Source organism: Recurvomyces mirabilis (assembly GCF_035927965.1).
Source record: "Recurvomyces mirabilis strain CCFEE 5264 chromosome Unknown scaffold_10, whole genome shotgun sequence".
Lineage (NCBI taxonomy): Eukaryota > Fungi > Ascomycota > Dothideomycetes > Mycosphaerellales > Teratosphaeriaceae > Recurvomyces > Recurvomyces mirabilis.
In genome coordinates, this window is record NW_027041944.1 from 740,920 (window position 1) to 756,784 (window position 15,865).

General features: G+C 53.2%; 4 protein-coding genes across 4 annotated transcripts; 2 read left to right on the forward strand and 2 right to left on the reverse strand.

Moving 5' to 3' along the window:
- Positions 1 to 2,743: 2,743 nt before the first annotated feature.
- On the forward strand, positions 2,744 to 5,113 carry TGL1 (cholesterol esterase; the record flags this gene model as incomplete). Its single annotated transcript, XM_064837383.1, has 1 exon — positions 2,744 to 5,113. One exon carries the CDS (start codon positions 2,744 to 2,746, stop codon positions 5,111 to 5,113), a length of 2,370 nt encoding a protein of 789 aa, XP_064695342.1.
- Positions 5,114 to 6,286: 1,173 nt separating this feature from the next.
- On the reverse strand, positions 6,287 to 8,084 carry LTS14_004683 (uncharacterized protein; the record flags this gene model as incomplete). Its single annotated transcript, XM_064837384.1, has 2 exons — positions 6,287 to 6,349; positions 6,465 to 8,084. The coding sequence occupies 2 exons, from the start codon at positions 8,082 to 8,084 to the stop codon at positions 6,287 to 6,289; spliced, it is 1,683 nt and encodes a 560-aa protein (XP_064695343.1).
- A 674-nt stretch (positions 8,085 to 8,758) lies between these two features.
- Positions 8,759 to 9,508, forward strand: LTS14_004684 (uncharacterized protein; the record flags this gene model as incomplete). Its single annotated transcript, XM_064837385.1, is given in 2 exon segments — positions 8,759 to 9,098; positions 9,114 to 9,508. The coding sequence occupies 2 exon segments, from the start codon at positions 8,759 to 8,761 to the stop codon at positions 9,506 to 9,508; spliced, it is 735 nt and encodes a 244-aa protein (XP_064695344.1).
- Positions 9,509 to 13,038: 3,530 nt separating this feature from the next.
- LTS14_004685 (uncharacterized protein) lies at positions 13,039 to 14,966 on the reverse strand (the record flags this gene model as incomplete). Its single annotated transcript, XM_064837386.1, has 2 exons — positions 13,039 to 14,312; positions 14,372 to 14,966. The coding sequence occupies 2 exons, from the start codon at positions 14,964 to 14,966 to the stop codon at positions 13,039 to 13,041; spliced, it is 1,869 nt and encodes a 622-aa protein (XP_064695345.1).
- Between the last annotated feature and the right edge of the window lie 899 nt (positions 14,967 to 15,865).

Below are 15,865 nucleotides of genomic sequence, written 5' to 3' on the forward strand. Positions count from 1 at the left end.
GCAGATCATTTCATGGAAACATGCTTCAAAGTAAACGCGCATGGGAAGACGCGAATGGAGCGGAGCGGATCAAGCTTTCGCCGCGCATAGCGATTAAATCTGTATCTAGCACTTGTTCATCCCCCCCCCGAGCTCCATCCCTTGACATCTAGCATACACCTTTTGCATCCTACAATCTACAGCCAAGCTGTATTATCGGGTAGCTCAGCCCTGATTTCACGGGCTCACCAAAGATGTGCTCAGACAAATAGCCGCCTTTCTGGGCAATAACTAACTTCTACACCGCCATCACAAACGACGAATACAATACACCCTCACCGCCACATCTTCAGAACTTTCTCCCTCCTCCCGCCACTCTCTTCCAATACCTCCCCTCCGCCCTCGCCTCCCCCACTTCCTCCTCCAACTCCTTGCACCTCGCCTTCCACCCCCATCCAGGAGTCCAGGCCCAATATTTTCCCACCCCTGCATTCCGCAAAAGACACTCATCCCGCTTGTGCTGGTCCTTTAGCTTCCTATTCCTTACCATCTGCGCCCAGAGTTGATTGCGGATATGGTGGTATGCTCGACTTAGGGTGCGGAAGTTTGCGCTTTTGCTGGTTTGTTGGGTGGCGTGGTGGGGCTGAGTCGTGGGTGCGTCTTGTGTTTCTGGGTGGGTGGGATTAGGGTGGTTGTAGTCCCAGTACCCGCCTCGCCTTCTCGCCCATCGGATCTCATCCCACTCCGCATCTCCATTGCCACCGTCTGGTCTGGAGACGGGTCGACGGCTAGTGGGCGAGCACGACGGGTTTGACGACGACGTTCCTTTGGATTCTTCTTCGCTGCTACGGCTGAGATGGTCGGAGCCCAACGAGGAATTTGGATGGAGACCTGTCACACATTCTGTACTCCAGCAATGAGGCGGACTGCCTTGTTCACTATTCCCTGCGTCGAATTCCTGGTCGGTTGGAATCGGTGGATGCTGTCGAAGGCCGTTCATACTTTTCGTGTTCTTGCGAATGGCCGCTTTTCACATCAATGGCCAAAGTGATGCGGATGGAAAGTTATATCTCCGTTACTCCCAGACGAGAGCAGATCTGCTGCTGGCAAGCAAACATGTTTGCCCGGTGTCAGTGGCGAGATTCAATCTGATTCTCTTGATACATGCATACATGCATCTGCAGCTTGCGCTGCACTTACTTATCTGCACTACCATTGTCCTTTGGCTATCGTGTTCGCGGTCGTATCTCTTGTGCGATGCATCGGTAGTGGCTATCCAAGTCCCTTAGTAGGCCTCTTCAGAAGCCTGTTCAGAAGCCTGTTCACGTATAGGAAGTCGTTTGTAACGGCTACCGTTACAATGGCTTGAGATGCATTTGAGACTTCATACGTAAAGAGGTAAGATTGATCTTCCATTGAGATGGCCTATTCTAGATCAGTATGGTGATTGCTATTGCGTTCCATCTATCCGGTGGGGTCTAGACACTACTCTTGCAGCAGCAGAGTTGTTCTTTGTTTGCGCTGCGCTGCTTTGCCCGGAGCGGTTGACTTGGTAGGTGAGGATTCAGTAAGAGCCAATCGTGCAGGGACAGTATCGAGGACATGCTGATGTAAACTGAGTGCGATCTTGCTATCTCAGGACTCACTGAGATTGATCTCTTCTGAGCCCTTGGTCAATCGAGATCCCGTTCGTACTCCCTCGCCCTGCCCTCGTTGCTATGGGAGCCGACGAAGCGGTAGTTGAACAGGATGACTTCCGTCTTGTCAATGATGGCCAAACACTGACATCCTAAGTCCGAGGGGTGGACATGCCGGATTGCCTGCCAGCCTCATCTTCCCCGTCACAGTCGAGCATCCATCAGCTCTTCGTGGCGTCGCAGACGGCTCATCTAGAAACATGATCCAGCGGGTTCTCATCACATGCTCATTGTGAACACAACAGACTATCTGCCGTCGTTCCCCGATGGCATTACGTGAGCCCTGACGTGCACTGCACAATCATAGTCTAGCATGATCACCTCACTTCGTCTTCCTCAAATCTTCAATCCCATCATTCCGTGTATAAGTCTCCCACTCCCCCTCCCCGCCCTCCTTGACCCCACCCTTGGGATCCTGATAGCTACTTCGTCCCGCATACAACATTCCAACCTCCGCATTCGGTCCCCTCCCCGTCGGCTGACCTCCACCGGCTTCCAGTTCGGTGCTTGTGGCGATGGGTTTGTTCCCGCGAAACCGTTTCCGCATATCGATCAACCCCCGCTTGCACTGGCCGTAGCCGTGTTTGAGCTGTTGACATTGGGTGGGGAGGGTGTCGTTGAGGGGTGGGCGGAGGCAGTCGGCGGGCGTGTTGCGGTGGATTAGCACGCAGTCGGAGTTTTGGAGGCAGAGTGCTAGCGCTGCTCGGATGTCGTTGCAGGAGGCGGGCATGACTGCTTTTGTATGAGGGATGTAACGGGGAGATGTAGCGAGATAGTGTGAGAGGATAGATGTTATATATATTGAAGCTCTCCATCATTAATCCATTTCATCCCATGCAGGTCCAGACCGCACAGACCCGTCTTTCACATGATCATGACGAAAGCGGAATGCACACTTGAAGCAATTAACCTTCGAGGCATTGGAGCTCTTCCCCCTCCAACTTGTCCTCGTCCTCACCCTCACCCCTCACCCTCACCCTCACCTCCACCTGCACATCTATTTCTACACCTCATGCCCTTGGTGGATATTCACCTAAGTCATGTGGTAACATCAATCAATCCTCACCATGGCCTCCATCCCCTTCATCGGCCGCCTGCACCTCTACGAATACCTCGCCCTCACCCTCTCCTTCATCCTGGTCATCCTTGAGACGGTATTCCGAACCATCACACTCCTCCTCCCAGGACCTATCATTCGCTTCTTCTACAACCTTTCCCGCAAGCTCTTCAACACCCTCTCCTCGCCCTACAGTCGTCGCGCCCGGAATAAGAAGAAAGCCGTCTCCAGTCCCATAGCCCAGGCGCAGGATTTTGTAGAATTATGTAATCTCTACGGCTACTATGCCGAGGAACATATCGTGCAGACAGGTGATGGCTACTTACTCGGTGTACACCGTCTCGGGTGGAGGAAAGGCGAGGAGGACCAGCGGGTCAATGGTGGGGTGGGCAGTGTGCAGAAGAAAGTCGTCTATCTCCACCACGGTCTCCTCATGAACAGCGAGGTCTGGGTCTGCCTGACAGAGAAGGAGCGCTGTCTCCCTTTCACACTTGTCGACCAGGGCTACGATGTCTGGCTTGGAAACAATCGCGGCAACAAGTACAGCAAGAAGAACCTCCACTATGCGCCCACTCAGACCCAATTCTGGAATTTCAGTATGGATCAGTTTGCTTTTCATGACATTCCGGATAGTATCAACTATATTCTCAGTACTACCCAGCAGCCGAGTCTAAGCTACATCGGCTTCAGCCAGGGCAGTGCGCAGGCCTTCGCAACACTATCTATCCACCCGACCCTCAACAACAAGGTCGATGTCTTTGTCGCTCTCGCACCCGCCATGGCACCGCCTGGTCTTGCTTCTGGCGTTGTGGCATCGCTATGCAAATCTAATCCAGAAGTCCTCTTCCTCGCCTTCGGCCGACGCGCTATGCTGGGTAGTGCGACAATGTGGCAGGCCCTATTCTACCCGGGCATCTTCGCCTGGTTCATCGATAAGTGTTTGCTCTTCTTATTTGGCTGGAAGACGATGAATATCACTCCGCATCAGAAATTGGCCGCATACCCACATCTGTATTCTTTCACGAGTACGAAGAGTGTGGTGCACTGGTTCCAGATTATTAGGAATGGCACGTTTCAGATGTATGATGATGAGGTATCGACCCCACTCGCGATAGGGAATGGGAGCAAATACTACAAAGTTGCCAAGTTTCCCACCAGGAATATCAAGACGCCGATTGTGCTGGTGTATGGTGGCTCAGACAGTCTGGTAGATATCAAGCTTATGCTTGCCGAACTCCCGAAACATACTATCGCCAAGGAGATCCAAAAGTACGAGCACTTGGACCTACTCTGGGCCAGCGACGTTGACACTCTCGTCTTCCCGCACGTACTGGAGGCGCTGGAGAGTTATGCGGCGCCTTCGCAGACGAAGCACGCAGCATTAGGATGGCGTACCGTCAACCGTGGGATCTTGGATCGGGCACAGCTGGGTACTTCGGAGAGTCCAAATGGCAGTCTTCCACCAGGCTACAGCGAAGACGAGTTTGCAACACACAACACTTCGAGTCTGCGGAACAATCGACAGATATCAGGCAGTGTAGCAGCAGCTTTCGATTTCGGCCTTGATGATCGCCCGAGTACGGCCGAGGAGCACTTGGACGAGACGGATCTTGAGGACGAAGAAGAAGAAGAAGAAGGTGAAAATACCGGCGCCGAAAGCTTCGCTCTCACGCCGGCTTCGGTGCCCAGACATGGTGCGGCAGGGAGGGTACGTCCACTCTCCCCCTCCAGCGAGACCAGTACGGTGATCAACTACAGACAGGCGAGCACCACCACCCCGTCTCGCCAGAAACGTGCACGGCGTGAAGAAGATGCTGAGGCTGAGGCGAGTCATAGACGCACCATGGGATTGTCACCCGCGCGCCCTACTACCACCACCACCACGACGATGATGAACAGCAACGATATGGGGTTGACGACACCCGACAGGCGGATCCTCTCACCTCGCCGCCTGCGATTCCCGCCCGAGCAGTCGAGCGATCTTCAATCGGCTCCTCGAGCTCTACTACAGCAAGAGACCACTTCGCCGCTCTCGGCTTCGACAGCGAGTCCTATGTCGCTTTCGGACAGAGTCAGGATAAGCGGTGGCCGTCGGGATCACAGCAGGGAGGAGGGGCAGGCGGAGCATCATCGTCATCCTCATGGCACCGACGTATCAAAAGTGGCTGAGACCCCGGCAGCGAGGACGAAGAAAAGAAGGAATAGAGATAGTTTGAATGGTAGTGACGCTAGTGCCACTGTTATCGGCGCGGGGTTTGATCAGGGTAGCGCAAGTGGGAGTGGAAGGAGGAGGCCGGAGGGTTGGTGGAGTTCCACTAGTAATTCCATGGAATCGTTGAGGGATGTCGAGGATAATGGTGGAGATCATAGGGGTGGCTGAGGATATATCGCTGTGTGATTGATGATGCTGGCTGTGCTCGGCGGTGAGATTGTGCTTGGTTCGGGATGTGCTTGCATTGGCTCGGCTTGGCTTATCTCGACGGTCGAGTCACGCGCTCTGGAGCCATTTCATGTGTCTTTGCTGCACGGAGAAGCAGTTTGGACTTTGTGTCTGCTATAAAGATCGATACGGAAGCGGTCATAGCCTTTGTCCCGAAGGCCGTGGGGGAGGGGGGTGAAGTCACGGATGGCGAAATCTGGCGACTCGTTACCGGCCGAAAGATCAGCCCGGACGTACTTCCCGTGCGTCTTCCATCGAGCTGGGGTTGTCACGCCAACGATGGCCACCTGAGGGGACGGGTTACTGGAATACACAAGCTTGGAAAGCTGACACCCTGTTATGCGCCTGCCTCTACCCCTCCCGCTGCCCGCCAAGCCTCTACCCCTGTTCAACGCCATCGACCACTGTGTCATTACTGCTGGCAGCTACCTTCGGGAGCCAGTAGGGGATCTGAGCTCTCGGTTGCTTCTGGGGCGTGCTGGCCTCATGCTGGCCTCATGCTGCCCTGCTGATCTTCGCTGGCCCAAGAGCCTGTGTCGAGGTTCCTACTCTTCGTTTCTAGCAGTGGATGCGAGATGTCATGTGTAGTGATGAGCGGGAATGGGATCGGGATGTGCGCCGCTGGGGACCGCAGCAGTCTTAGGATAGTAAACATGGATGTGCGCTAGGATGAACATGTTACATGGCGGTAAGGGCACCTGGGGTCGCTTGATTGTGCTGATTCCGACTATTCTGGTATAAGGAAGGCAAGGCAGCAAGGTCTGTAGTGTTGGAGACTCTGCAATCCCAGCTCACTTGGACTCAAAAGTGCTATCCCATGACATGCCGCACCTTCCGCTCCCCTATGGAGCAGTGGTCAAAATTAAGTGTCGTGCACATGCCAAACTATACGTAGCGGATGTATTGCTCATAGTATGGCTGTCGAAGGCTGGCCGACAGGATTCTGACAATGCTGCCTTCGCACGGCTTCTTGACGCAGTGCAACGCATGTACACAGTACTTATGAAAGTGAGTGGTAGCTTTGGGAAGTGAATACATCGGATCTATGTGTCCTTGTGGTGTGCAAAGGCCTGTATCTTTAGTAGTCGAGCACCAATATATGCATTTCATCTTCTATACGGTTGGCCCTTTGTTGCTGGGGTAGTACTGTCCGTCGTCGATCGCCTGGCCTTGACCCTGATACACCCAGTTGCTGAAGTAGGCCGGCGAGCCACCTTCTCCGTTGCCGTTAGTGGTGGCGTATATACCCGCAAAGGCGCCTGAAAGGCAAGTATTGTCAGCATATGCGTACAATGGGTTTGACGTGAGTCCTTGACGGAATGGTCGACTTGCCTGTGAACTCCAAAGATAGCAAAGAATTGTTGACCTGCGCAAATGTCTCCAATCGTCCTCCACGTGCGCCTGCAGAAAGAGAGTAGTGCGTGAAGTTAAAGGCCTTGATCTCGAAGCTTATCCCTTCGCACCAAGAGTTGGGAATGGGCTTCGTCACTGTAGCCGGAGCATCGGGCCCTTCAGCTCGGAAGCGCAGGTGAGTCGTGCCGTTGAGGTTCACGACACCAATTTCAGCATGGCGTTCTTGCCGTAGGTAGATGGTGGCGCCGGCCTCTTCGCCGCTGTGCTGTGGCGTGAAGGACATGTCGATGGTGTATGTGAAGAGTGTATCTGTTTGACGGCGGCCAATGAACGTTTTGCCGGCGCGAGGATCAAAGGTGTCAAACTCAGTCAAGTTGGAATTGGAGGGGATGAGGCGGAGGGTGTTTGAGTGGCCAGCTGGCGAGACAAAATAGTTCTGGGTTTTGGGGAAGCGCCAGTACGTAAAGTGGCGTGGGAGTGATGAGCCGGGTGGGAAGGTATAGTGATCGGGATCCTTGACGAAGGGTCCGGTACCTGGAATGTTGATATTACGAGGCGGGAGAGGTCCGGACATCTTGCCTCGTACAGGTTGGAGGACAGGCCATTGACCTGTAGGCCATGAGACTGGATAGAGGACGGTCTCGCGGTTCATGGGCCAATTAATGTAGGCTGGTCCAGAGCGGGTGGATAGGGCTACTCCCCACCAATTACCGGCGGCGTCTTGGAAGAGGTCGGCGTGGCCTACTGTTTGGAAGAGAGAGGTTGTGTTGATTGCAGTCAGGATTGGGTTTGATGGATCGAGCTCCCATGGACCAGATGGTGACTTTGATCGAGAGATCGTGACCTGGTGGTCCAGAGCTGTGCCGCCTTGCGCTAGCAGTAACCAATAGTATCCGTCTTTGTAGTACATGTGAGGTCCTTCTGGAGGTTGCACACCTGTGCCGTTGGATAGAAAATGGCGCGGTGTGGAATTCCCGGATGGAAGGTCAATAGTGAACTGCTCGATATCGGTCGTGAATGGATCGCCAAGGATTGTGATTGCAGCCTGCGAATAGATGGTACCGCTTTTGTCGAAGAAGAGGTCAGGGTCATAGCCACCAATCTCGACCTCGAGAAGATCGCTCCAGGCATCGTTGTCATATGGGTTCTTGGTCGTGAAGATACCGGAGCCACCAGTCGCGGCATCAACGTCAACATTTATGACATAGAAAGTGCCCTGGTGATAGCGTATCGTCGGAGCATACCAACCCCCACCCGCTCGAGTGATATTGCCAGCTCCCGGGAATTGTGACGGTCTACTCTGGACGTGACTGACAAGTTTCCAGTTCACGAGATCCTTGCTTGCGTGAATGGGCATGCCCGGAAAGGCGATGAATGACGAAGAGGCGCAGAAGAAAGTGTTGTCCCATTCTTTCACAAAGATGCAGCTAGGATCTGGATGAAAACCTGGAATGATGGGGTTGTAGTAGGTAGTGTTCTTGGCGTAGGGACTGGGGAATGGGTTGGCCAGCCCGAGAGCTCCAAGGCTGGCTGTGATAGCGAGAGTCTTGAGACTCATGATGTTGCTGCTGAATTACCGTACCTGCATGAAACACTCGAGAGACGTCTCTCCGTCAGCTGCTATATGTACAGGTCGCTGATGCCATTGGCAGCGGGGTAGGCTATGCGTGGGAATTAGCCTGAACAATTGCATTTCTTGGGTATGGCAAATGTCAAGCATGATGACGAAAGGACGAGAAACAGGCCTGAAGTGATGATATTGGCAACCTCATCGCGTTCACGACTGAATGGAGACCGGAGCAGGACAAATCCTACTATTGAGGCGTCGGAGCACGATGCAGAACGGCTTTAGTATATGTGTCATCTGGAGGGTAACGTTTCATGTTGATGCACCCAAAACGAACTCTCGCCAAAAAGTATTGCTGCTGTGATTGGTGGCTTTCTGGCAAACGTCTCCCGATGTCCTCGGCGTTAGTCGTTAAGATGATCATGATCAATGTGTTACGCCTCAGATTTCTCCATGCCATATGTCTAGAAGTCTCTTATAGTATTACCGCCATATGGTGCGAACGTTCCAAGATGGGACAACGTAGCTATATACTTGTACAGGGCCGCTGCGGTTACGTCCGCCTTTGGTATTTCCAACTACTAAGAAACCAGCTCTCGCCATAGACATCGCGGTTGACACCAGCCATGAAGGCCTTTGTTCTTGCTACGATCTGCACACTCGCAATGTCGACACATGCATCGCCCATCCAGAACGCAGCCAGGGCACAACCGACCTTGTACCTGGCAGGCGACAGTACCATGGCACTCAAAGGCGCCAACAACGGCAAGACAGATGGCTGGGGCAATTACGTCGCCGACTATGTCACCCTACCAGTAGTGAATAAGGCCATCGGAGGCAGATCAGCTCGCAGCTACACGGCGGAAGGCCACTTTACCGAGATCCTGGATGTCGTAAAGTCGGGCGATATCGTCGTGATCGAGTTCGGTCACAACGACGGTGGTTCACCGACGTCCACTTCGGACAATGGTCGCAGCGATTGTCCTGGTTCTGGCGCTACGACCTGTAAGTCCGGCAAAGATGGCTCGACAGTTCACACTTTCGATTACTACATCACGACGGCTGCAAAGAGCTACACAGCGAAGAACGCCTCCGTCATCGTTAGCAGCCAGACTCCGAACAACCTCTGGGAAGGCGGTGTATACAGCGCAACTGCACCTCGCTTTCTGGATTTAGCGAAGACAGCAGCTGCCAATGCCGGGAAAGGCGCATACTTTGTAGACCATTTCTCAGCGGTCGCTGCCATGTACAAGGAACTCGGCAATCAGGCCACCAACGCACTGTATCCAGCTGATCATACGCATACAAGTCCTGCTGGAGCAAACTTATCGGCGAACGCTTTTGCTGAGGCGGTGCAGAAAGCTAGCAACCCGCTTACGCCATTCATCAAGGCCAAGATACCGACGGTCTACTGAGTGTCGGGTTTCGTAGAAGGTCAGTACGTACTCTGTATGAACATCGCTGGCACTGCCCATGAACATGCTTCATCAATCCGGACGAGTGTGTGTTCCCCCCAAAGTGTTCAGGTGCGTGTGTGCTATAGCGTTGCGCCAGGACGACTGGACTCGTCCTACAACAACGTTACTGTGTTAGGAGAGCGACCCTCCGGATCTCGACACACTCCGTCATTGACCCTGCTGCAATTACGGCGCTAACTCTCTCACCATATAGTCGCAGACTCTCCGGCATACTCCTGTCCCAGTGGAATAGATCTTGCGCCTTTTCGCATTCTGTGCTTGCATCAGACTTTGTCCACAGTAGAGTCAGCGTCGTGGGGTCATCCGCCGTTATTTTGGCTCCTAGCAACGATCGGGTCCAGTGTAATAACAAGTTATCAGCGTCAAGCTACGAGCCATCATACCTTAACCTCTGGCAACAAAGACTCGTATGAATTCGTGTATTCCTTGAGCGCTATAGGACGGGACTCGCTGCAAGTATGCTGACAGACTGGCCTCTTCACTTGCCGCCACTTCGACTATGCGTCTTGTGAGGTGTTCCATGCCGAGTACATACTTTGCTACGCCAATGCGGCTGTTAGGACCGGACGGAACATCAGCTACAGCTTTGGTCCAGTGGTGGGCCCACATGTCGAGTGTCTGCAACAGCTTGCCTGATTGTGTAGACAGGGCCATAGCAACATGCAAGTTATAGATGACCTGGTGGAATCCTGACAAGTTCCGAGTTAGCCATTCACGTAAAACTCTAGAGACATATTGCGAGGCAGAAAGCTCACCACATAGTACGATATGGAGGTGAAAGAGTGGGAGATTCTCAAGCTCGACATGGGAGTTACCCGTGGTATCGAGGAACCTAGCCATAAGATCCCGCAGACAATTGAGGGATGGCGATCTAGTAGCGGCCCATAGATCGGAGTCTAGCGTTGAGTCCATTTCCCAGACTTCTGGTACACACGGCAGATCACCCGTCAGCTCCAGTACACAAAACAAAGGGGGTTGATTGTATGACAAGGTAGCCAAGCAATCGACACAGAATGTCCAGGCAACTAGACGAATCATGTTCTCTCGTTGAAGGAAGAGCTGCCAGTTTTCCCTTTCTGCATGCTTGCAGCTAGTGAACCTCGAGTAGCGCAGCGCAGAGACGAGTGCAGGTAGTCGTTTGGTCAATGCCGCATGCTGTAGCTCTGGGTCGCTAACTTTGAGTGTGATTAGGCCGTACATCAACAGTGCAGCCTGGCATCGCTGTATACGTTCCGTAAGGTGATTGCTTGGCGCGACATGATCGAAACAAGCTGTCAATCGGTCAGACACGTAGGAGTCTGCAAGGGAGTAGAAATCCCGAGCGATGTTGAAGAGCTTGTTGTCTGGCTCCGGTCGATACGAATAACTCGCGCCCGTGAGAGTTATGACCATAAGCAAGGGTAGTGAAGCTTCTTCAAGGACGAAGGTGGGCCAGTGGATGATCGGGTATCGATACTGCCTCTTGTGACAAAATCTTGCAGCAAGTTCGTGCACGTTGGCAACGCAGAAAAGGCAACGGAAAGCAATAGGATCGAACGAGTCTCGCAAGAGAGCCTTGCTGTGAGCGTACGCCTCAAGATCCGTAGTCAAGATTTCTAGTCGTCCTGCGAGTCCCGTTCGACAAGGCTGGAAAGAAGGAATGGCGGCGAGATCATATCCTTCATGGGCAACCCATGAGTCGTCCAGTAGGAAGGGCGCTAAATCAACTGATGATAGAAGCGTTGGGTCGATGAAGTCTAACATGCCGTTGGCCAAAAAGTGATCTTGCGGCGGTGGACGGCGGATTGGTCCAACAAGTGCACTATCTGGTTCCTGGCCAATAGCAGATTCGACGACGAAATCCTGTTTATCATCGGTCGTACTCAAAAGAAAACTGAGTGATAGCCGATCCTCGTTCTGGTCGCATGCATGCAACGGTGCATTGTCTTCCGCTGCGGTGCAGGGTCTTGCGAATGTGCATGGCGTCCCTCGGGAAGCACAAGATGCGCATGGTTTCTGTAGCCGAGCATTGCAGTAGATTTTGATGCGCGAACAACGGTCGCATGAGAGCACTTTGCGACCACGTTTTTCGGCGGGGAGAGGTCGAGCAGCACGTCTTGGGCAAGTCTTGGCGTGCCGCCTGGCGCCGTCGGTTCGAGAAAAGAAAGCCGAGCAGAATGGACATTCCCGGCTGGTCATGGCACCTTCAACTATTCGTAAAAGATTCCTGTGGTGGGATGAAAGCAAGACGACGAAGGCGAGAGTGTGAGGTTGTTTTCCGAGAACGAAATCCCCCCAGGTGTGGATGAGTGAATTTGCCTGGAGCGAAGTCTAAAAGTGGTCCAGATCAGGCAATTGATCAACCGTTTTGTCCCATCGTGGACATGTTCGATGTCATGCATCCCAGCTTAACTACCGTAGCCTGCCATCGAGCAGTGTGAATTGCCCGACGATCTTCAGAACGACAATGTGGTACAAAGTCTTGTTCTTGCCCAATGGTCATCGATCTAGCATGGTCTTCTGGCTCGACAATGATATCCACAGGTACAATCTACCGTGAGCCTGCTTCTATCATGTCCACTGGACGGTGCTCATCACTGACTGCATACAGTGCGGTCCCGCCTCCCACTGTCATCCAGCAGACATCGCGTCCTCTTTCGACCTCAATTGTACACCCACATCGATATGAGGTGCCAATCCAGCAAGGCTACCAGATCTGCGGCTTCTGATCTACCGCAAAATACACTTCACGACACGCAGGCTCTAGCCTCGCAATCGACGTCGACTAATGCTGTCGAGTATGCGTTGTAAGATAATCGAAACATTAGCATTCAGAGACACCAGCCCGTCGTATGCTGACGTGATGCCTCCGATGCAGGACGACAGTTGACCGGCTCGCGGGCTGGGCACGCACAGGCTCAACATGGCCCCTCACCTTCGCTCTAGCATGTTGCGGAATCGAAATGATGCACACCTCAATGCCACGCTATGACCAAGATCGTTTTGGGATCATCTTTCGAGCTTCTCCACGACAGGCGGATGTTATGATCGTTGCTGGCACGGTGACGAACAAGATGGCTCCGGCGGTCCGACTATGTTACGATCAGATGCCGGATCCGAAGTGGGTCATCTCGATGGGCAGCTGTGCTAATGGTGGAGGATACTACCATTACAGCTACAGTGTTGTGCGTGGTGTCGATCGCATCCTGCCTGTGGATATATACGTGCCCGGATGTCCGCCCACGGGTGAGGCCTTACTTTATGGCATTTTCCAGCTGCAAAAGCGGATCCGGAGGGGAAGAAGCAGTAGAATGTGGTATCGGAAGTAGTAGTGCTAGTAGCGGTGGTCGGCAATCGGATCCTACACTGATAGTTTGAGAACTAGTACTATATCAGGCTCACAGTCAATGGATTCGAGACTTGCAAAACAGCCAGAGCAAAGAGGAAGGACTGAAGGCTCTGGGTCGCATCATTCACTGTCATCAATCCTACTGAATCTTAGTCAAAGTCCGCCGCATTCCATGCTCGGAGCCAGTGAGCCTGACATCGCAACGTCGTGCATGATCTTCCATGTCACCCAAGCGCTCCAGACCTTCGAGCTCAACGCTACGAACATTATCCAGACCATGATAGACCAGAGCAAGGATCGATGGCTTCCAGGTCGGAAGGCCGGATAGTGCAGTCTGCCAGATCGTTGTGAAGATGAAGACTGCTCCCAAAACGACGACAGCAGCTGGCAATATGAGCCAAAGCCAACGGACTTGGATAAAGACTTGAGGTGCCCAAGTCTGGCCCACGAGAAGAAGTGGTGAGTACGGGTCTTCAAATGCATTGAAGAAGGGTTCCTTGGGGCCCTCATTTCGGATTATAGACGTCGTAGTTTCCGCAACTGAGTCGAGCATCTTGGGCACAAGCGTAGAGTAGTTGGCATTGAAACCAGGCGTCGTCCATTCCTGGTCAAACCAGGCATTGCGGCTGACATCCCATGCAGGTCTGGCGTACTGACTTGTGGCGTTGGGGCGGAATATATAGAAAAGAGCGTCTGAAGCGCTGCCGAGTGTTCCAGTTTCGATGTCGTAGCTTGGGTTCCACCCGCGTGGGTAGTCAGGTCTGGGAACGTTTTGGCTTGGTGCTGTCAAGGTTATGCTGGCGTTATACGGGAAGGGAGAATCTGCCGGGGGTGCTGTAACAGGAACGTGGAACTCGGCACTCTGGTCGGGTATCTCCGTCGCATCGCCCGGTTGAAAAGTACCGTTGACCACAGACACACCACGATGATACTTGAAGCACACGTGGAAAGCGCATTCGAGGGCGGTGACGAGCACGACCGGATTGCCGCCTTGGAAGCTAGACAGACCGGCAAACGGCAAAGCCAGGCCGCCCAGCCGTTCGCCGTATTGCTGCTCGAAGGAGCAGTTGCTTTGTTGTTGTGTAGCGATCTGGTCATCCTCGGGAACTGAGCTACCGTTCCAGCTGATATACTCACAAGCATCTTGATAGTATGTGGTGAACTTGTAGCCGCCATCCTGATCAGGGACCCGAGCGCCACCGGGGAAAACTGCATTACACATAGTCACGTTGTTGCCGTCGGAACCGCAATCGGGTGTGATGTCGGCTGTTACATCCACGCATTTCATGCAGATGCCGACACTTGGGAAGGGATCCCAAGAGCAGTTTGCATTCGAACAAGTGCAGTCAGGGGGGAAGCGAGCGTTTGTCCAGACATTGATCGCGGCACTAACGACGTTTTGGTCAAATCCCGCTGTGATTGTGCTCGAGTGATGATAGCATTGTTATCGCCATATGTCAGCAAAGCCGTACTGCGTACAGGATAATGCACGGCCTGTTGTGCGAAAGGTCTAACGAGGAGGTGAGCCACCATGGCAATTGCGCCGAGCAGGACAGCGAAGCTATAGCGCCTGCTATGAGCCAGCACGTTGATTGCGCCTACGGAGCTGTAAGCGGCTCTGTTGATATTACGCAGGTCTGTCAGTGGTTTTCCACGGCTTTTGGCATTGCGCATATGCATCCATTGGTGTTGGCAGAGTGCCTCAGAGACGGAAAAGACCAAGCTGAACCCAGAGAGTGTGATCAGGACGGAGATGACGGTGTTGATGGTTGTCGAGCTCCCGAAATGGGACAACGGCTTGCCATTGTACAGCGATAGGATGGCCACGAGCGTGCAGAAGGAGGCAGCACTGAGAAACAAGCTTGCCAGTTCGATGGTCCAGCTATAGCCGAGTTTCTGTTGCATACGATATGTGGCCGATCTGTGTAGTTTGCGTGGCGGTAGTGCTGCTGACGGTGCGTCGGGAGTCTTGCTGAGGTCTGCCTCTTGCTGGTTGAAACGATCCAGCTCCTGTCCGTCTTCATGGCTGTTGCCACGCAACAACCTCGCCTTCCCAAGAGAGGCCATGATTAATCAATCTGCTAGGACGATTAGTCGAGGAGGGGGATGGAAGATATATCATCATGCCACGAAGAGGAGCAGCTGAAGCCATGCGCCCGCACTGGCGATGCAGCGCCTCGATCTCGACCAGATGGTATAGAGTTGGCGCGAAAGATGCTGATCTAAGGCTGAAACAGTTTACGCTCGAGAAGCACTGCCGCATCTTGCCCGATTGGCCGGACATTATCATTGGAGATCAGATAGGCTGGCTGTGGCTATGTTGCTCTTTGTGGAGAACTTCGCACTCCCATTCCCCGTCGATACAGGATTATCATACAAGCCAGTCTGCTGAGGCAACGACTGCAGAGGGATCGGTCATTTGATACTTCTTGGTAAAGAGGCACTAGTCGTGAATGATTACGGTGGCAAGCTGTTGAAGCATTGCCGCAGTTTGATCCATCATGTCCCATCACATCATCTTCTGCATCCATCTCGCCACCTTAACCCGCGAGCCACCATCGACACCCCTACACCTTCCTCTACGGTGCAGGAGTCTGTCCTCGGTGCAGGGAAAGATCGCTGCCATGCTCGGACACATTTGACAAAGATACGCTGGAACAGCTGCAGCTCGGCATGGTACGGCGATTCGCAACGACTGAATATTCAGGAGTGGTCAATGATTGCATGGACCGGACAGGAATCGTATGTATTGGGTCATGGGGATCAGAGGCCAATGCATTGTACCCGCACCTAGCTCATGATCTCCGAGCCCATCCGGACACTCTGCGATGCACCCTCGATGAGCAAGCAGCAGAGTGAACCATTGTCGGTGATGAATTTGGTGGTGTATTGTAATGTTCGCTGTCGATTCAAGCAGTTGAAAGAAGCTTGACCTTAGTCGGTGACCATGATTTGCCAAGAAAATC